The sequence below is a fragment of the Nesoenas mayeri genome, assembly GCF_963082525.1.
Source record: "Nesoenas mayeri genome assembly, chromosome: 10".
NCBI classification, from domain to species: Eukaryota; Metazoa; Chordata; class Aves; order Columbiformes; family Columbidae; genus Nesoenas; species Nesoenas mayeri.
Genome location: NC_137560.1, coordinates 23112096 through 23134774, shown reverse-complemented (window position 1 = coordinate 23134774; position 22679 = coordinate 23112096). Strand labels below are relative to the sequence as shown.

Sequence of the window (22679 nt, the reverse complement as noted above, 5' to 3'; positions counted from 1 at the left end):
TTAATGCGCCAACTCTACCGTTAAAGGTTTTCTGCACTGTAGGCCGGGGGAATTCCTCTGCTGGGCTGTGACAACCTGTACGGCTGCAGCTGGCCATTCAATCTCAGCTGTGACCACCGTTGTGGGTCCAGAACTGCTACATCTGCATATGTAAGAGGTATAACTTCTTTTCTTGGAACAAAAACCACAATGAAATTTCCTCACTCGAAAAGGAGATTTATTCAAATTACATTTTATTTTTCTTTTTAAAGTTTTTGGGTTTCATTGTTTGGGGTTTTTTTTTAAGAATGTCAGGCTGAGAGAGTTGGGGTGTTCACCTGGAGAAGAGAAGGCACCGGGAGATCTCACAGCCTCCAGTACCCAAAGGGGACCTATTATACAAGAATTATCCTTTCCTTTGAGGTGCTAGAGCCTGGACCAGGCTGCCCACAGAGGTTGTGGAGCCTTCTTCTCTGGAGACATTCAAACCCACCTGTGCGATCCTGTGTGATCTGCTCTGATAACCCTGCACTAGCTTTAAACTGAAAGAGGGGAGATTTAGATTAAATATAAGGAAGAAATTCTTCGCAATGAGGGTGGTGAGAGCCTGGCCCAGCTTGGCCAGAGAGTGGTGGATGAACCATCCCTGGAGACATCTCAGGCCAGGCTGGAAGGGGCTCTGAGCACCCTGAGCTGGTGAAGATGTCCCTGCCCATGGCAGGGGGAGCACTGGGGGATTTTCACAGTCACTTCCAACCCAAACCACCCTATGAACCCAAGAGAGCCGCTCACAGTAAAAGAGAGCCTGCATTGCTGATGCTGCACACAGCACCAGAACCACACACAGCAGAATGAAACCATTTCCATAAACTAGGGCTCCCCATGGCATTCAATTAGCTTATGTTCACATAACTGCAGTCGTCCCTTACTGTTCTCATACTCTTAGTCGGCTTTCCCCCAGGCTCCTGCATTCAGCATCATTGTGCTGTTCTGCCTTTAAAACCACAGACAGGCTCCTGCCTACACCTTTTGATCTAAAGCCTCAAGTGCTCTTCAGCATCACCTAGAACAGATAAAATGGCTGCACCCAAAATGGATTTTTCTGCAGATAAAACCAATACTTTTTACTAAAATTACATTATTTTCTAGTGATTTATATCTAAAATATATACCCACAGCAAATACGCATCTCAAGTACATCCAAAAAGACTACGCCAATTTAACAGTATGGCAGTTAGTAACCACCAGTCTTCTTAAGAGATTTCATAAAAACTGATAATTCAAACGCATAACATTAAACCAATTTTCATCAGTTAAACAGCTCTGCATTTCTCTTGCAGTCTTAATAAACTTTCTGAGCCTGTTGCAATTTTGATTTAACTCTCACACACATAAAGCATTCCCGATAACATCTTTAAAAACTTCTGGGCAATAAATTTCTCACAGACCATCTCACTACTGAAAATCGTAACAGGGAATGTTAAAAAAATATATATCCCAATTAACAATCCAGTCTTGAGTTTCAGTGTACTTAAGCCACAGCAAATGGAAGAGCATATAGGCCCCTGACCACGTCCCTGACTTGCCTGCCTCACACCACAGGCCTCCACCTTTGTCATGTGTTTCTGAGAATTTCAAAGTACGGTTTTATTCAACATAGACACAGATATTTTGAAATAATGTTGCTTCTAAATAAGAGGAAGCTCTCTAGTTTCCCACCTCATGGAAGGATGCTGGAAACTGGGACTAGATCTGCAGAGTCAGACATCAGATTTCTGCATTTGTGGCCCTGCTGTGCTGCTCTTCACATATTAACAGCCCCAAACCAACATCTCACCACAGCTTTAAGAACCATCAGGTATTAAATGGTAACCACTGCAACATGTAGGACAGGTCCATGTGTACAATGCAGCTCTATCTAAATTACGCTGAAAAGTCTGAAGTGACAGATTTTATATTATAATTGTACTCTATACTACTGCTTAATTATGATCAGGAAGTGTTTCACCCAAAAAGATTTAACCCAAATCTCCCTTGTTATGAAATAAACCCACTCGCTGTGCTACCCGTGGCAAATAGAACGAGAACCAACTTCACCATTGTTCCCACACAGAGACAAATGTACACTTGTACTTCATACCAAGTCTTACTTTTCTACACACAACACATGCTAAATCTTTTCATCTTTCTTCATAGCTTGTATTTTCTACAGTTATTCTCAAGCTTGCAATATTTCTGTCCACATCCTTCCAAAGTTTAATGTCTAAAGCTGCCCTCGGTTTTCCAGGTGACCCCCCAGGCATTTGCTGCAGAGCAGAATCATGATGTGCTGCGAGTCCTCTGTGGACAGGACCGGTACAGCTCTCACTTTGACAGCGGAGAGACTTATGCACATAGCTATAAATGCTCCCATACAAACCCCAGCACCAGCCCAAACCCTCATTTTCACACTAGGAGGCAGAGATGTTCACACATGTATGATAAAAAGGCAAAACCAAAACCATAAAACCACTACGCTGCAGCAATAAACTACCGATACATAGAGAGAAATAAACTGTCATCCATCTTATTGAGAACATCAGCATATATTATCTAAACTTCTAATATTTTTTTTTCCCTACAGAATGCAACATTCCTGCTAAGCAACATTGTGGATTCATTAATACTCAGTTTCAAATCCCATGATGCTTGGAAGCAATATCTGTGCAACTTCAGCTTCATACCATGTCACACACCCCAGCAACCTCCAATTCATACTCACCTGATGGTGCACAAAAAGGCAACACCACACCATGAGGTACTTTGAATTGTACTCAGCTTTTCGGAGGTTTCTTCACCTTTGCTGTGCCGGTGACGGGCCTTTACTCCAGCGTGTCCCAGTCTCCCCAGTTTGGGGCAGGACTCCTCCTCCCCGCTGCTCTCGCTTCCTGTCACGCCGGCTGCTGCAAGTGCCACAAGCTGAGCGACAGGGATTGTTGTCTCTGTCTCTGCTGGGTTTTTTCCTCAGACTGCTTCCAATCATACTTGAAGCAGACAAAAGTGCTTTTAAAACTTGCTAACAAGAGAACAGCACCAGTATGGTAAAGATATAATCCGTGTGTTTTTAAAGGAATTAAGTAGGTCTTTGGGGGCTTTGACACTCGGTAACTGAAGCACAGTCCATCTCTCGCCTGGGCACTTCTCAGGCTTTAAAGCCCATTGCTGATGTTTGACAACTATTGCCACGTGGAGATGCCCCAGAAAACAAAACAGCTGCCGGACACTATTAAATATTTAGTTTGCAGAAAATTTTCAGTATTTCAGAAGTTGAGGGATCTGCTAAGCAGGAGTTCTTAAATCCACAGAGCCATAACAGCAAAGACTCGGCACAGAACGTTTTCGAATGGCCCAAAGACAAGCTTGGCAGAGCGCCCACATTTTGCATGTGAGGACATGTCAAGGAAGTGCAAAGTTTGATTTTATCCCTGGTAGTTCAATGTAACTGAAGAAATAAATGAAATTTTTGCTGATTCTTCACCCATCTAGGTAAGTCAGTCGTGATCAGCTGCATCCTCTGGAACCTGGTGAATCTTCATTCCGGTGGAGTCCGGCAAATTTTACACTTTAAGCATCAAGAAAGCATTCAAGTTATTGCTGCCTTAAAAAGAGAAACTACTGCTGCTGCCCCAGTGACACAAAATTCCCCATCCCACTGGCAATTTCATAACCGTGGATCCGCAAGGACTCCCCGCACACACACGCACTGGCCACCACTTGAAGTTGATAAACCCACAGGATTACGTTCCAGACTCCTCATTCAGACTGAAAAAGATAACGCTGCCTTGAGAACTCTCTATTTGCATTTGCAAATCATTCTTTGGACAAGAATGACTGCCAGAGACCGACCTTAATATACACTCAGTGAATTGCCTCACTTGGCCATCAGATTAAGTTCTATCACTCTAAGGTAAGAGAAATTCAGATTCATGAGCTGCTCATCTGCAAGTTCTCAAAATACATAACTTCCCACACACCATATGAAAATTTGTATTTGCATATGATTCATATATACTAGTGACAATGTGCATTTGGGCTGCCCTCTTCAAAATCTACACATACATAGATCTCGACTGCCCGTAGCCAAAGGGAGCTGGAAAACAACGCAGGATATTGATGCTGAGAAACGGAATCCATTATCAGCACAAGTGTTTGAAACACAGAGCTTTGTACGGCAAGTCAGAGTGATCCTGAATGGCTTTCCTCCCTCTGCCCTGCATCACAAACCGAATTCACTATTTTGGGCAATGAAACTTTTTCTTAGAAACTAGTAAAAGGAACTATTGAGAGATAAATGGGATTTGGTTCCTTTTAAAGCACACGTGGACTCCAATGTAAAGAGCCAGTGCAAAAACGGGGAGAAGTAAACTCCTGGAACTTTTCGGATGCCGTGTACGCACACTGCAAATACAAAGCGAAAAGCCTCGAGTGCTCACCTTTTAACATATTTTCTATACATTTGTATACATTCTTGGGTTTAGACAGTTATATCAGAAGACTAAATATGCTCCTAGTACTATTCCAAAGAGATTTCTTTGTTTAAGACTTAAGTAATAATTGTGTGAAAAGTTAGCAAAGTGGAGACCTTGTTTTTCCATTTCTACCGTAATAACAAGATTCAGTTCCAGGCTGCTATAAATAAGAGACACCATCATATTGCTCTTATTATGACTTTGTATCAGATTTTAAAAGATGGCCATAATTTTTAGTTGCCAAGTGCTTTTCTAACCACAGAGAATAGCATTAGCTTTCAAGAAGAATCTTGTCCTTATTTTTAGTTTAAAATCATTAGGAGGCGTTCCAAGATGAAGCGGCCTGTGGAAGCACTGTCCTCATTCACAGTACCAAACCACTCAGAATGCTTCTTCCAATGGAAAACATCAGAGGGAATTTGAATTCCCTGTTCTCTTCCCAGTAGCTCTTAGGGACTGTCCAGAAGCTCTTTCCGCAGCCTTTCCTTCCCTCTTGGTCTTTAACAGATTTTGTTCAGCTTTCTGTCGCAAGTACAACCTGACACCCTCCACCAGAACCGTGGAACTGGGGATGCAGAGGCAGCTGTGGGGATAAACCCTCTAGGACAGCCCAGAGAATTTCCCAACTGGTTCCGCAGATGATGCTTTTGCAACCTTGTCCAAATGTGTAGCCCTTTTATTTAAAACTGCGCAGTTTTAAATAGTACTGTCTAAAATAGCACTGCCAAATTGGAAACTTCTATGAGCAACTTTGGCTGACCAATGAGTTTTTACAGTATGAGTACTAAGAAATTAGACAAAAGACCATTGCAAGAATTTGGTAAAAAAAAGTAAAGAGTGATGTTAATAAAATCTCTTTATACCAGGTTGTAATAACGGCCAGTTCTACTGCAAGCATCGCGACTAGTAAAAACAAACAAAAAAGCAATAAAGTCCAAGAGTACGACCATTCACGTCCACTAGTCGTTTAAAATAAAATTGCTAATCTCAAATAGTGTAGCATTAATAAAATACCACTATGTGGTTCAAAATTGTTTCCTAAATGTTGGTTTCTGAGACCAGGTGGCATCACGTTCAGCTGGACAACAGCACCAGCCTGCTCACCGTTACAGGTTTCTGAAACAAAGTCATAGCACATTGTAAGTTCACATCACGTGTGCTCAAAGAGTGCGAGCAAACAAATACAAAGAGTTTGGTCGGAGTTAAATTCAAGGGGGTCAAGTTCATGTGCTGTTGAACAAAGCAAAGAACAGTAAATGACAGCGGGAGTACAAGGTACCACCCAATCTGTGATTAAAGACAGGAAACCTGCGATAGAACAGAACATCAAACAGCCCCAGAGAAGCACAGTTGGACCCATCACATGGAGCTTCCACCTCGGGACTGTGTGTGTGTGCAGAATGGGCTTAGAGCATATGCTGAATATTTCTACTATAAATAACAAACCCCACCCGGAACAAAAATAAACTTGTTACAAAGCACTTCAAAAGATCCATAAAATAAAGCCCTACTATGTTAACAGAATGACCGCATAAAGTATTTTTCAAGAAAATATATATTATGTGAAAAGATAACATGAAATTGTAAGAAATTCTTCCAAATAGGGGATATCACAGTATTTTCATTATCAGAAATACTCAGCTACTGAATTAATGAAAACATTGCAAACTCCCCGGTATGACAGCACCCGCAGCACGAGAGGCAACAGCTCGTGAAACGCTCACAGGTTTTCCTACCTGACTCCCAAACTCTGAGAAACCTTCCAGAGGCTACAGGGCAGCCTTCAGAAACAACTCATTTGTAAAGAACTCGTTTATAAATAACCCTTTTATAAATCACTCATAGACGTCTGTCCAGCACAAGTTCAAGTACCGCTGTATGTGAACAACTTTGTAATTCACACTACCCGCTGGCCCTACAGAAAGATACAGGCGTTTGTCACAGACCTGAGAACTAACAGATCAACAAGTCCTGTTTTGCTGGAATTTCAGATAAACTATCCTGATGTAACTAACCTGACATCACACATTGTGGGCAGAAATTATAATGGTAATTAGACGATGCTGAGTCAGCACATCACTTTGGAATAATACACCTCTGAATTCTTCCAAACTGCCTAACTGGCCGCACTGAGTTCTTTTAAAACTCAGGGTATACATTAGGACTCTAACCATTTTGGTGCGTGTTTTGGAAGCGCGGATGGAACTGCCTGCTCTCCAGTTACGCAAATGCCACACAATGAATTTCTGATAGCATCTCTGTTTGTTTGCCAACATAAACCTTGCTGTTCCAAGAGAAATTAGTCTTGTGATTCATCAACAACAGTTCCACTGGTTTGTTCAAAACCAAAACCAATAATAAGCTGAAGCATTTCAAACCCCACCCACAGATGAAGCAGAGGGCAGGGGGCAGGGGATCCCTCCTGGGGAGGAATCTCTCTATGACACACCAACAAACTCCTTTCTGACATTGAAGTCATAATAGGCATAATTAATCCACTCACAGCTACACATTCAATTAAGCAAAGTAATGCTCTTTTTTCTGTCTACAGAGGAAGCTGTTTAAATTGTGCCTACAAAATGCAAATACATTAACAGAACACCATATGCGCTTTTTGATGCATACAATAACTTATGTTTTAAAATCATATTCATTGTATTGTGAGATAATCATATTTAAGCACATTTGATCTAGAGACATTGGTGCACAATTTTGCTTCAACAAATATGAATAAAGACCTGACACCACTCATAATGAGTGTCTGTTCCAGGCAACATCATTGCTTAAGCAAATGAGTATCAGTGATAGACACAAACCAGCCAGGATCCAGAAAAGGGAAAGAGGGGCTTTCTGCGGCACCACATCATGATGGAATTGATGTAACTAATCATCAAGTTAAACTAGGAAAGCACTTCTCTTAGCAGCTTCTATCTTGTTTGGGTTTATGCACCCCAAAGGGAATAACCGCAATCTGCCAGCCTGCGCAAAACAAACCCACTGGTTTGCAAATACTGCTGAAGAGCATGGGGCTCTGCCCGCCTGGCACGAAGCACACCTTGCCCCACAAACCCACCTGCAGCGGGCTAGCAGAGAAACCACCTACACACCCCCAACTGCCCTGCCGCATGGTTAGCACATTTGGCTGTGAGGTTTCTCATAGACGAGATCAGCCTTCCTCCCAGCCCGCCTCAGCTGTGGCTCAGTAAAACCTTCTGCAAAACTAAAAAGGAAACAAAAAGGAGGAAATAGAAGCCCAGTTGCAGTAAATTATTTTCAGTGTTCAGGCAACTGCACACCATACACATGCCCTAATAATATTTCAAGTAGAAAATGTTGGGTTAGATTGCACTATTTTGTTTTTAGCACTGAGGTTCTTCAGCCAAATTTAGTGTGTAGGGGAAAGAAAAGTAGAGAAACCATCATCGTGGTTCAGATGCTGTTTAAAGTGTGCAGGAAATGATGCTCTTGGTGGAACAGTAGAGAGAAGTATCAGTGACAAGCAGAGATAAAACCAGCATCCTCTTCGGTTCCACCTACAAGCCCAGTGTTCTTCATTAACCAGGTAATTGCTTTTCTTTTGATTGTCTGGCAGTTTCTTCAGAGCCACCTGAAGTGGCATCACATAACAGCAGGACTGCCATGGAGCACTGCATTTGCAAACCTGTGCAGATGCATGATTAGGAAAAAACAAAAAATTAAAGAATTTTGGTAACACAGGCCCACCATTCGCATATTTAAGGTGGTCTAGAAAATCATCCTGCTGGCAAAACCAGAAAGCGGGTGATCTTAAGCAAGGAGACAGACCAAGAAGCTGAAATCTGAAATTCCTCAGGAGACATTCTGAGCCTCCTTGAATTCTGAACTTCCCTTCAGAACCTGACTGCTCTTACTATGGAAAAAACCAGCACACAAGTGTGTAACTCAGGACTGTATCATAACTATTAAACCGTCACAGAAGCTTTAATCCTGACATCTTCTAACTGCATGTGCATGACTGTATGAATGTAAACTTCATTTAATGGGATGCTTCATTAAATAAAACTATTTCCCACCCACCCTACATGGTAACGTAACACATTATTTCCACTACTTATTTTAGTATTTTAGATCAAAATAAACTCCTTTCTCCCTATCAATACCTAAACACTGCCCAAAATTCTGGAACTAACTGCTACTATTATCTAAAAGTGACAGCATTGGTAGAAACACACAAATCACATCATCTTGACATGGAAATCCCCATTGAGAAAATGAAATACAGTCTCTAACCACGGGGCTCAAAATAGCTGCTCAACATGGAAAAAAATCTTCTGATAAAATCAATTTAAGCAAGGAGAGGAAAAGGAAGAGCAGCGAGGTTTTGGTAAACGGTTGGCACCCCAGCGACCTGATCTCGCTGGGAGGTTTCCATGGGGGCATGTTCGAGGATGCTTTAACTCACCCACTTCAGCATCACACAGAGACATTTAACAGCAGCAGACTGGCTGCAAAGTGAGGACAGACAGATGAACATGTTATAATTTGGTGCTTAACCACGTTCTCATTTTTTGCAACTGCTGAAATGATCCTGTATTATAGTCTGTAATATAGAAATAGCTATGCATTTTTAAACTTCTATGCTATGAATAAATCAGCTCCAGAGCTTTGTTTGTTATACGCAAGCCTGGCACTATGCTCTCTATGAAATATTACAGTTATAGAACTTGACATCTGTGCTAGTGTCCCATAAGTTCCTTAAAAATAAGCTGGCAGACAACTCCCACAGATGGTAATTTCCACAGGTACACTCTGATCCACTGCCTATTTTCTCTGATCAAGCTATAAATACAAGCTATTCCTATCTCCTTTCAGGTTCTAGATTTCTCCTCTTGATTCCAAAGTCTCTTACTCCCCAGGTTCCCCGTTCATCCTGCATTAGCCCCGCACAGCCTGGACCGTTGACTTGGTGCCACCACACGTGCCAACCGCAGACCCGCTCTCCACCGGGCTACAGCTCTCAACAACTCAAACCTACAACACTCTCCCTACTATTTTCATACCTACAACATTCTTCCTCAGTTTCTTTTCCAGTAGAGTTGAGAATTTGGAGAAATACTAGAGTCAATTTTACTTTTAAACTGGCTCTGAAATGCAGAGCTCATCTGCAGACCAGAGGCTGTTGGTACTTTCCTTGCATCCTCAGCAATGCTGACAGCTTCATCCCTGCAGCTTTGTGGTGCAATGTAAGAAATAGATGGCGAAAATAAAACTCACAGTAAACAATAGTGGATGCTCTATTTATAATATCAAATTAGAATGCAAGAGACAGTATCAGATATTGTGAAAAGTATTTTTCGTTTTAATGAAGTTTACCATATGATGACCAACACAGACCAGTGAACCCATCAATGCTGTTTACCCTTTCAGCAAAACATGTCTTTTAACTCCCACCTTGTGTTGGAAGAAGCTCAGAGGAAACACATTTATACACCATTCTGAATACAAAACTGAAGAAGCTCAGAGGAAACACATTTATACACCCTTCTGGATACAAAACTGAACTCTTTGGATTCAGTGAAGGTCAGCCCGCGTTACGGGTAACGGAAATCTACTACTGTTCATTATACCAAATGAAGTTTGTAAGGCAGAAAAGACCTTCCTTTGACCTACAGGTTGCAGTGACACCGTGACTCAGTGACACCGTGACTCAGTGACACCTCCTCCTAGACTGCAGCCCATGCCACACGGCACACACCCCGGTGCCTTCTGAACACCAGCACCATATCACATTCTTCAACAAAGAGCATCGATGGCTTCGCGGGTCATAGGAGACAACACAGCTCTTGGAAAGAATTAATTTGTGTAAGAAGTCCACCTCTGGAACCTGAAGCAGACATGAAATGCTTCTGATACCACCAACGAACATGAAGATTCTCAGTCTCACTTGCTTGGCTTTTTCATGTAACTTTCCAAATATCTATATTAAATGAGCACTTAAAAACCAGTACATACCAGTTCAGGTTTGCTGATTTATTTTCAGACACGAAAACACACTTTTTTTTCCTTTTTCAATCACACTGCACACGAACCTACTACATTAAATGATCTCCTGTACTGCTCAAAATAAACCAGCCAATCTCATAAACAAAAGTTGATTTTTTAGAAAGCTTTTTAGGAGGTCACAAAATCAAAAGTTCGATTTTATCACAGTTTTGCCATAATTCTAGTACTCGCAGATCATGTTTTAATGACAGTTACACTGCAACAAAATGAAGCAGGAGGGAATGTTACAGAGCATAAGCAAAACAACACCAAACTTACCCCTCTGAAATTCCAGCCCTTGGTTGAAGGAAACAAGGAAAAATTGTTCTGCTGCTGCTGCTGTTTCGGCCTGCAAGACGAGACAAGGAAAAGCGTTTACATTTCAGCTGTCGGATCCTCTATATCAATAACGGAGTGACAATGGAGTGAGAAAATTAAAACACAGGCTCCAAGTACTAACACACCTTGGGCCTCCCTGGCAGCACTTCTGACAGGTGTCTCTCTTCAGCTGAGAGAAGTGCTTTAATTCAGATTGGGAGCCAAGGGCCATAGCAGCCTCACGAGCCTGCAGAGACGCACGGACCCGGCGTCTCACAACAGCCTATTCCTTGTGCTGATCCTGAAGGCGCAGAGACAGCCCTGCCCGGCCAGCGTGGGTCCATGGGGCCGTCATTCCGTGGGGTGACGCAGGACGGGGCCGCCTGCCAGGACTACACGGGGACACGCGGGAGCCTTTCATCCCAACGGCAAAGCTACGAAAGGCCCAGCGTGAAGCGAGCTGGCCATACCGCTGAGTGACGCTAAAAGCTAAAGCAGCTGACTCCAGTTTTTACTCATTCCAAACCCTTTCTCCTACCCTATAATTATCACTGTACAATTATTTCTGAAAAGTAACCATAACATTCTCCACTTCACTCTAATGAGTGTTTTTCACCAGTAAGGTCTCAAACCACTCTACAAAGGTAGGCAAACATTGCTGAGATTTGACACATCCAGCCAGATCAAAGCCTGACCGACCTGCTGAAGTTGACCAGACCAACAAATAGTTTGGCGGTGCGACCTAAGTGCTGAACACGCTTCAACTCCAACCATGCAATTATATAGATTACAGAAGGGATTGCAAATAATAACAGGAATACAAAAACTTGGTTAAAAAGAGCAAATGACATGGCTCCCTGTCAAACCTCCCCATCCACAACAACAGGAGGGATGGTTTGCAGCTAAAGCCCTGGACTAACACATGAAAGATCTTACAGCTCCTGAGAGACCCAACACACCAAGTCCCACCTCGTTTTGTGGAGTCAGGACAGCAACAATTCTGCCTTTCTTCTGTCTTCTCTATTTTGGTGTAAGATATTTGGTATACAGGCATTTTTCTTACTACACGCACTAACACGTCATTGAGTTGTGATCACAATAGACAGATGACGACCGTACGAGGACCTATCAACGCCCTGAGCTTAGAAAGGGATCTCAGGGATCTTCACAATTTTCTTATTAAGCTTTAACAATGTTTTTTTTAGATCTTGAAAAGGAAGAGCAGTGTCCTTTCAACATTGATGACTTTAGTTTCCCTTGTTCAACATAACTCATTAGGACTCTATCGTGGCTACCAAATCAAGCCCTAAAATGCTTTCAAGTTTAAAAGTTTATTCGTATCATAAACACCGGACCAGTTTCCCCTTTGTTCTGAAAGAAAGTGAAATAAATACAAACCAGGCAACTATATGCACAAAGGCCAGTTTACAGTACACAGAGAGCTACATTTGACAACAACCGGTTTCAATAAATATTGCATCCTCTGACATCAGGATATGCTGTTTAATACAAACACTGGCAAATTTATTTCTGCAAAAATCGGAAGTTTTGGAAGGCAATTTAAAAATAGGCAGGGAAGTCAACAAAGGCTGCCATGGAGTCCTGTGATCCGCACCCTCGCACTGCGAGGGCAGGAGGCCATGGAGACAGCTTCAGCTTCAAGAGTTTTGTAAACCCACTTACATGATGAATAATACTGTTAATAAAAGCTAAGCTATAGTTTCTGAGCAGATTTTGTACTACGTATTTGGCATTTGAAGCCTCTTTACAACATGAAACATTTGAAGCCGGTGCCAAATTTTCCACCTGATGTTTCTACTACTCTTCATTGGTCTGAGGATGATACTTCAGCAATATATTCAAAGGTGTATACACTCTGAAACCAAACCCTCCTTTCATCATACCTCATTTTTATGTAGTAGAATTACTTCCTATTAAGCATAAAACCCACACTTTCCTATTTCCATAATTTCTGAAGGGATATTTAACCTGAGATGCAAAAGCAAAATGTTCTCAGTTGTTCGTTATTACTCACAGCCGGACCCCTGGAACATTTTCTGCATCAGTGTTGCCATAGGAATTGCTATAGAAACCCCTGAGCGGGATGGACTAAAACCTGCTGAAACTATCGGCCCATGAAAGCTCCAACCAAAATATCATCTCAGGACAGAAAATGCCCACTTATCTTTACTTCTGCCAGCAACAAGTTATGTTTTCTAGTCTCCTCAATATAAATACACTAACTACATCACAGTCATTTCAGCACAAGACTATTTTACAAGAGCATACAGAAAACTTGGATAAAATAACTTAGTTACAAGTACAGAATCCTACAATTTAAAAATAACATTATACCCGTGATGACTCTGAAAGTGTATGTTGTTTTGTCCCAGACCAAAGTACATTCATTAAAAAGTGCATTTATGGGTAGGAGAGATTTCGAGGCAGTTTTTTCAGAAATACATACAAAAAATAAAATGTATTTATATGGATGATGACACACTCTTTGTGCTTTTTTTTTCTTTCCAAATCAATACAATTCCTGGGGTGTGGGGGGGAATGCATTAACATGTCAAGTGAGACCAGTGGATCAGGCAGGAAACGGGATTTTGCTGCAGACCAGTGACAGGTTGATTCACCAGTTAAGGAAATTTTCTCATCTCTTTCAAGGTAAGATTGTCGGTCCAACTAAAGTGGGGTCTTTTGCATTAAACACATTAATGATGGAAAGACGCTGCGAGATCCACTGGCAGCATGATTTGTCTAACAGACAGAGCTCCCAGCCCTGTGTGCAGAGGGACGATCTCTGGGAAAAGCTGCTCTTTCACTCCTGAGAGCAAGGTGACACCGGAATGAGGCAAAGCAGCGGCCACATCCTGTGCACGGCATGCGACCTCCTGATCTCAGTCAGAACGTAAAGAACAGAGATACGGCACTGAGCACCCACCATCACCGCAGAGTTGTCACCTTGCTGCCAGCAGACCCGTCATAGCCCCAGCAGGTCCCATCTCAGCCCCACAGCAGATCCCAGCTCAGCCCCAGCAGACCCATATCCCTACCCACTAACGCCCCCAACCAGCCCCAGCTCAGGGCAGAGCTGCTGCCAGTGGGTGTCCCGTGAGTGCAGACCTGTGTGTGTCCCACACCTCAGCACTCCCCATTCCTTGTCACCCTGTGACACCCTGGCCACAAAGAGGCTGTGGGTGGCTCAGAGCAGCACAGCTGCCGTCAGGCTCTGACAGAAGGACACCAAACACCAGCGCTCCGGCAGCCTTCCTCACAACGCTGGTACTCACTGAGGTCGCTCACCTCACCTTGTACACAGCTGAGTTAAAACTCAAATTTATTTGCTCTGATATTTTTGTATCTTTTTAAAAATGAAACTGGGCGATGGGTTGATTGGCAAGAGACAGCCAGCAGAGTCATTTGCCGTTTCCTGAGGAAACCAGCCCATCTTCAACCCACACACGTCTTGCTGCAACGCTGACCTGCCTGGGCCCCTTGAAACACAAAGTAAATGGGTTCATTACTTCCAGCTCCCGCTCCCCATTGTGTCCCACTGAGAAAGATATAAGCTGGGGGGGTTGGCTGGTTTTTTAAACTCAAAATGTGTCATAACTTTTTTCTTCAAGTAAATCTATGCAAAGGGGAAAAAGTCTGTTCTTCAAATTGTGCTATGAATCAACCACCCTAATCAGCAAGAAAAAAGTGCAATAATTTTTCCCATAGTTTATAAAATCAGGTGGCTGTTCTCAAGAGAAAAGAAATAAAATTACTATAAAATTAAAAATAGTTAATGTTAAACCTAAACCACAAAGAAATATATATCGACACTGTGTCTGATATGTAAAGAAAGAGTTTTACGATGGTAATTCTAAACTCAGCTGCATTGTGAAAAGAAAATGCAGAAAAGAAAAACTACAGTATTTTGAAGATTGAAACCCGATCAAAAGTCCCATCTTCGCTCTGCCAGACTGTGGGCAGAGTTGCAGAACACTTGTAACGAACGAGTTCTACTGAGATAAAAGCCTCAGCAAACAAAAATTTGCCCTATAGTGCATTTGAGATTGAACTGATTGCCGAGGTAATGTTAAGGCACTAAATTACTGTATTATTGTAGGCATGCTCTGATATCATGAGTGTAAATCTTTGCACACCAGATTACATCTAACAGACAATAATGCATAATAAAAAGTGGGTGTTATGACACCTGTACAACAGCTCTACACAAAAAACTTTCCATTCTTATAGAAATCTCAATGTGTATGAGTCACTGCATAAAGAACCTGAAATTCCAGACATTGGACTTTCAAATAAATATAGGTACGTTGGATAGTTGAACTTATTTTCCTGCACAAGTTAGCACTGGCAACCAAGGAAATGCATGTGTTTGTTCAGATCTCCATGAAGTTTGTAACCATGGCAGACACCAGGCATGCACAGCAACCCCAAACTGTGCTCTGTGCACCAATGGTTTGCGTACCTGAGCAATCCCTAACCTGCCAGCTCGGGCTGAGAAAAAGGGCCGGCAGCTTCCACAGAGGAGACACAGCTTGTTGCTTCACCAGCCTACCAGCTATCCTCATCCATTCATCTGGCTGCCGCAACATCCTAAATCAACCCTGATCTACCTGTGATGGATGAGACAGTTCTGGGACCTAGCAACACCTTGGTAAAGAGACAGCCACAGATGCCTTGCCAAACTAAATATATTATTTGGATGACTGATTGAAAAAGCTTGAGTTGAAATGGGCAAGGAAATCATACTCGAGATCTTCAGTGGAACTTGATAACACAAAACCATTTCCTTTAAATAAGGATGTCAGAGATTCAGAATCCAAAACAAGCTTTTGTTTATTCTAGAGCCCTTTGTCAACCTTCCTGCCTGCCCTTGGTGACAATTCTGTGTTTCTGCAGGGAGAGCTCAGTTGCTGAAAGGAGCGCGGTGGGAGAAGAACATGATCCCATCCCACCTGTCCTGTTCACTGGAACCATGAGCAGGGTGAGCATGGACGGGCAGTGGATGCAGGGACAGCTGCCCCAGGCGCACGAAGCTGCCACATTATCAGCGGAATATAAGAAATCTCCGTTCTGTTTATGAGCACACAGTCACTGTACACAGTTTCTGTAAACTGCAGTGTGCAGACTAAGGGGACGTTTCACAGTTTTGGAGCTGGGAAAGAGACCTCAGGCTGACAGCAGAAAACTGCAAAGCACATAGAGCCGAAGGACACTGCTGCTCCAAAAGGTCCGGTCCTACATACACACTGTGAGCAAACCATACAGGGATAACCTTCGAAAAAGGAAAAGAAGAAATGGTTCAGACACTAGAAGAACTTACATTTTCAATATCTTGATAGATACTAAAAAACTACCATAAAACCAAGTCTTGCAATATCAAGTCCTCCAAAACAAAGAACAGATACCAGTAAGCAAGAGAAGTTTGGCTAAGCCTTAAACGGAATAAAACGTTAAACATTTTTTCATTAAATACCCTATGTCTTCACAGAAAAACAAACCCAAGCTCTGCTCACATAGTGTTGGTAAATACAGCCCCCTGCTGCACAGAACACAGCCCTGTATGTACCGCGGTCACCTCTGGCACTGTACATCACTGCGTATCCACATTTACACATAAACCCTCATGGCGAGTGATAACAGAAGAAATTCAATTTCCTCATAACTCGCCTACTCCAGTAAACGGAATATGAAAGATTCGGAATGGAAAGGCATTCATCAGTCTGTCCATTGTATACACGGGAGAACATGCCCTTTCAATTCCCCTCTTCCTGTGCTTAATCTTTTTTTTTTTAAAATCAAACTGTAAATGCCGAGTAGCAGCACATTATACACGTCCTCAAAGCACCCTCCAAATATAATGAAATACATATCACAACAAGGAAAAGTTCACGATTCATTTCAAACCCCTGTTTGTTTCCAAATACTACAATGTTTAGGTGTTCCCATAGAAACAGCATGTTTGTTTTCCTGGAAAACTTTGTCACCTGCTCCCTCTACAGTCAAAGAATTAACTAAAAACATATAATATTGTTCAGGGAAAAAAAGTTTAAATGCCTTATTATTAGTATTAGGTTATTAACCAGAAGCTCAACTGCACTATATGTTGAACAAGTGTATAAAATAATACCAGACTGTCTATAAGAACAAGTAGTGGAGTCTTAGTGAAAAGGAATCACGAACCAGGACAAGAATACGTGCAAGAGCAGCAGGGTAAGGAACCAGGAAACAGATGGTGGGCAATGGTGAATCACTGGGATTTTCTTTTCACACTTCAAAAAAGAGTTACAGACACACTTCAAATAGCATGAGCATGTACACCCACCAAGAGAACAGAGACGTTTCAAAGTGGCTGCAGAAATTCACACTAATCTACATTTTCTAAGTATTTACTTACGTACTTTATGGCAATTTATTCTGAGGGCTTTTTTGTTTGTTTAGTTTTTAAGTTGTTTAGTGGGTTTAAGTTAAGAGTTCTTGCTTTTTCTGAATCAGCCTAAAGTAAAACATACTCCACCTACAAGGAATGCAGCACAAGTGGGTGTGCTGCGCCGAGCACGGGGCCTTCGGAGAGCACAGCAAGGTACCGGCCGAGGGAGGAACGGGAGCCCGGGCAGCGGGCAGAGCGGCTGTCAGCGCTCATCAGCCACCTACTGCTTAACAGCACCACCGAAACCCATCAGGAGAATTAAAAAAAACACAGTACCACAAACCAAATGCCAGCCCCCGCCTGAGAGATGATGAGATAGTGGCAACTGGATTTAAATCTAATATCGACTTTTGCCTTTATGGACAACTTCTTCCACCCCAGTTAAAGAAGCAAGAGAAAATCAGAATCATTGAGTAGTGTGGGCTGGAAGGGACCTTCACAGGTCTCTAGTGCAACCCCACCATGGTCAAAAAGGTGACAGTGCTAACACAGCTCTAATGACGCCTGTAGGACACGTAATTGCTACAAAGGCCTGGAAAATGTTAATTCTCAAAGAAACGGTGCGTTTTGAAACACACTGGCAGACTTAACCGCTGTGAGGGGTAAAAGCAGCTGCCCAGGATGAACAAGGGTCACTGGGGGGTAATTTACCCAAGAAACAGTGAGAGGGACTCACAAAGAACACAGCTCCCGTGCGCCTGGTGACATCCTCCGTACAGAGCACCCAGACCACCCGTCCAACGGCACATGCGGCAGCTGCTCCAAACACAAGCAGCAAACCCGGCCCGCTGCTGTGGCAGCTTGCGCAAGAGAATTACATCGCATTTAGAGATCAAACATACCTGAGGGAGATCTTGAAATAACAGCAGCTTCCCTGCAAAACGCACCGTATTTCATCAAATTATGGTGATGTGCTAAAGCAGCTTTGCGGGATGATTTGGGGGATACTGAATAACTCACTGACTCGCATAGTTAAAAGCTCTTATACTACAACATGTAAGATCTTCTGTATATATTAAGTGCTTATTGTATATGATTCAAGTATCACATCATTGTATATTTCATTTAGCCAGAGTTAAACATTTTTCATAGAGAAATTGAAATTAAGGGAATTAAGACAACCTAAAAAGATCACAACTCTCTTACCACTGTTAATTTGCTGTTGCCAGAAGTTATTCTTACCATTATTTGAATAGACTAGGAAGGAGGAAAGGAAATACCTTAGTTTGTTAAAATGCTTCATCCGTTGCAAATAGAATTTTTACTATTTATGCAATTTTTCCGTTTTTTCACAAAATAATAGAGAAGGAAAAGAAAATGTTCCAAGATGCAGTATGTCTGAATAAGGAGATGAGGCTTCACAGCATGAAAACAACTGAGACAGATGACAAATTTCATTTTTGTTCTGAACTTTGCAAATTCCTTTATTCCTGTTTGTGAGGTTGCACTGAAGGAGAAGTTCTCATCCGCTATAACCATAACTTCAACTTGCAAATGACCAACACCTGAGTTTGGGATGCTGAGCCCTCCTCCCACAGTGTACTAGTTATTTATCTCTGTATGATCCAAGCCTGATCACGATGCTTGTATCATTCATTTATCAGCCTGTCAGCATGTGCTTCTCTCATCCAGAGGGGAAAGAAAGAGTTAAAAAAGAACGTTAACATGGCCCAATGAGAACCTGGCTCTCCAGATAACGCAGATTCAGCTTCTGGTTCCAGCCACACAACTGCCTGCCACAGAAGCCAAAAGTGACATGCATTTTCATCAACTCTCTTTTCTAGATTTCACCAATATGCACCATGAAGAAGAAAGGAAGAAAATACTTTTAATGACAGGTGGACTGGCAGATTTTTATACTCCTTTCCTACATCAAAGTAACTAAAAATTATAGTTGTCAAACATTCTGCAGCTCTTTAAAACTAAATATATTTCATTCTCTTTATACACTTTGTGAACATTCCATTTACCTGCATGTCAGAGAATAAAAGCCAAGTCACCCGCCTGTTCACTAACACGCATTTATAAACAAAATACCACAGAGGGCAGCCTAAGGATGCTGTTACCTTTTTACTGGGATAAAAACGTCTTGACACTGAATTGGAACAAATTAAGTATTACAGAAATGTTTGTTCCTAGGCTAACAGCTATAACAAAAAGAGACTACAGTGAAAAAGCACGTGGAATACAATAGAGTCATAACCAAGCACGCAGCAAATGTCTCAAGAGACGTAATAACAACGGACGTTGTTTGAAGTGTGACCCAGAGACAATATAATCACATGTACAAAACGCAGATGACAGCTTTATCCAGGAACCTAGGGAGAGATCTTCTTCCAGCAAAAAAGAAGAAATACAGAAATCCCCCAACAAACAGCACAAGCAACGAAAAGCCACCACTAAATATTACCTCCAAGCACCGGACTTCACCCAGTAAAATGGCTTTTGAAACAAGCATCAGTAACTCTCACCTCTGCTTGTACCTAGTTATGCAGCCCCAGAAGAACAGGAAGGGCAGGGAGGTGGCGGGGACAGGGGAAGGAGAAGAACCAGAACCAGAGGGACACCAGTGGGTTCAGCACCAACAGCAACTTGCTCCTCAGCCAGCTGAGAAAACAGCCTGTCCCAATTCCCCATCAATCCCACCATCTGGTGGGATTCGGGCTCAGGCCAGCGCACAAGCTGAACGCTTTTCTCTCACTCTTAAGGCAGATTTTTCTGATCCCATCCAGGATGAGGAAATGCAATCCATACCAAGTTTTGTAAGACATGATGATTAAACATATGTTTAAACTTGTACTTGCCCCTGGGGCATATTTTCTTTGGTTACAAAGCTCATCTCGTGTGTGCAGGAGCCTTCAGCCAGCAGTTTGCGGCGGCTCTTGCTTTAACCGTTTGAGCACGTCCTCGGCCCTGGCTGTGTCTGGGGCTGCAGAGCTGGGCTGAGTCCCCTCCCCATGTCCTGCTGCTCCGCTGGATCTTCCCTGGCTCCCTTGACGGGACTGGCCCTCAGACCACAAAGCCGAATGCAAAGGATTCCCTCCGCACTGTTTTCACTTCTACTACTCCTTTTATGGGCAGAGAAGTACATTAAATAAACTAGGAAAGTTAGGTAAGATAGACGTGATTCTTTTCAATCGATTTTGTAAATATTTATCTGCTTTATTAAAACAGTCTGCCATAACTGCTAGGTTATGCTAACTATCCTGAATATTCTTCAGCTTTCCAAGAAAAGAATTTCCTGTCTGCAATAAGACTGTTACTAGAAAACAGCTAATTCAAGGCCTCTTGCAAATAAGATTAATTTTATCTGGCTATCTAAAGTGTTAATCTGCAATTTGTGGGACTACTTCTTTGCAAACACTGTAACCTTGTGTTCTCCAAACATGTATGTGCCTTTTGTAATCACAACCATCTGCAGTTAAACTGCACTTGACTAGAGCCATTTTAATTCAGTTCTTCGGGATGACTCATTTCTGCTGATTGAACAAGGATGCAGGAGAACTGCGGAAAGTTGTTAAACTTGTTTCTCTTCTCACTCTAATTCCAGACACATAATTCTTCTTTCATCAGTTAGCAGCTGGCAAAAGCTGCAGCAAAGGACGATGATTTAAGTCACGAAACCTGAGTTCCCACAAATGCCAGGAGCCAGTTGAAGCGCTGGTCTGTCTGTGAGCTGCCCCATTCTGATCCTCACGGAGGAAGAAGAGTTGTGTGATTAAAACCACATGCAGTAAGGTAAGTATCTACCACGCGCAATCTACATACTATCTCATCATGAAAACGCAGATTTTCAGCTGTTCCCCACTGCTTTCCTGTCTTTCACTCACGTTGCAGTCATGGGTATGTCAGTTCAAGCATCTTTTTAATCTTGGTTGATCATTATTTCTATTTGGGTTTTAAACAGCAGATTTAAAAAAAATAATAGTTACAAGTTGTCTACTTCTCTATAGTAAGTTTATCAGGAAGCAAATTGCTCTATTAAAGTTTAGTGCAGGAACATGACTGTGATTCGAGTCTCCAATGAAACACGTAACTTAAAAAAACAGAGAGAGATTCCAAATGAAAGTTTTCACGAGATACTGAGCAGTGTTATTTGCACGCCAAGATTAGCACCAGTACCCACATGCCTTTAGAGATTACACAAACACTTCCAGCTCCGATTGGAAAGGAAAGCTGAAACAAAAACAACCGAGCTGCTACAGCGGAACACAGAACAAACAGAAAGATTTGAAGACATTTCTGTCCCCAAACTCTGTTTAAGTCATAAATACAAAGACAGTCAGAATGCACGGGAGTCCACATTTAACAGTGCTTGTTTGGTTGGTTTTAAAATGTACAGTTTGTTTCTTTGGACCCTCATGACAGGGGCAGTTTTCAGAGAGACTTGCTCTAAAGGTGGCAGTGACTGCCACAGAAATAGGAAAACGTGGCATGCTCAGAAAGCAACATGACAGTGTTTGGAGACTGACATGGAAAGCCAGGGCACCACAAACCTGCTTGTGGAAGAGATCCAGAACCCCAAACTTCAGTTGCTAGTTTTAAAAACATGAAATACTTCCTGACTTAATCTTACATAAAAAGATAAAGAAGTGACTAGCAAGATTTCTTCCAGCCTAGAGGAAGCACATTATAAATCCACACACAGTAACAAAAACTGGAACATTTCCAAATCCCCGGCACATTTGTTTTGAAAAACAACATGCCAGACAGCTACTTTCATAGTAAATGCAGAGGAATTGAGATGGTTCCCACTTGCTCCCTTATCTTTAGTTCCTCTCTTGCACCTTTTAACATTAAGAAACTGAGAATCTGCCAAATCGGTAGCTTCTAGAATTTCAAGGCTCTCAAGCCTTTATTTGTTCACACGCAGTTCCAGACTCGCTCAGATAGCGAATGGTCATAACATCAGTTAGTGCCAGCCAAATTTCTCAGCACTCCTGCTCATCAAGAACAGCTTCATTGGGCTCCCCGTGCGCTCTGCCGTGCTGGCCTCCGGTTCCCAGCCGCTCGCAGCACTCACACTAGCACTGCTACGAGCATTTTTTTGCTGCTGTAATCTTAATCTTGTATGTTGAGGGAAAAAAGCAACAGAAGCAAGTAAAGCACTGCAAGTTTGAGAATTCAATTAACTTTATCTTGTAGACGTACCAAACGGAATGGCAGAACTTGTAAATGGCTACACAACGTAAACGGTAACGGAGCAGGTAGTTCTGAAATTCAAACTTCCAATAATAACTACTTTTCTTGTATTTTTGGTTGTTTTTTTCAGAAGCTTTTTCATATCTTATCAGACTATGTTCTTTTGTGGTATTAGCTCTAGAGAAAGAAAACAGATAAGGTTTTAGATCTCCTCTTTGTAGTCAGGAAAGGAGTTATACCATAGAATTCCCAACCCCCATCAG

At 42.2% G+C, this 22679-nt stretch overlaps 1 protein-coding gene across 1 annotated transcript in view; it reads right to left on the bottom strand.

Moving 5' to 3' along the window:
• The window catches only part of ARHGEF3 (Rho guanine nucleotide exchange factor 3), a gene marked incomplete at both ends in the record, with an annotated part of 81394 nt that overhangs the window by 44780 nt on the left and 13935 nt on the right, over positions 1-22679 (bottom strand). Inside the window, one exon of the mRNA XM_080350416.1 lies at positions 10788-10857. Within this exon, the coding sequence (XP_080206542.1) occupies positions 10788-10857 (70 nt within the window). The remainder of the gene's footprint in view (positions 1-10787; positions 10858-22679) is intronic.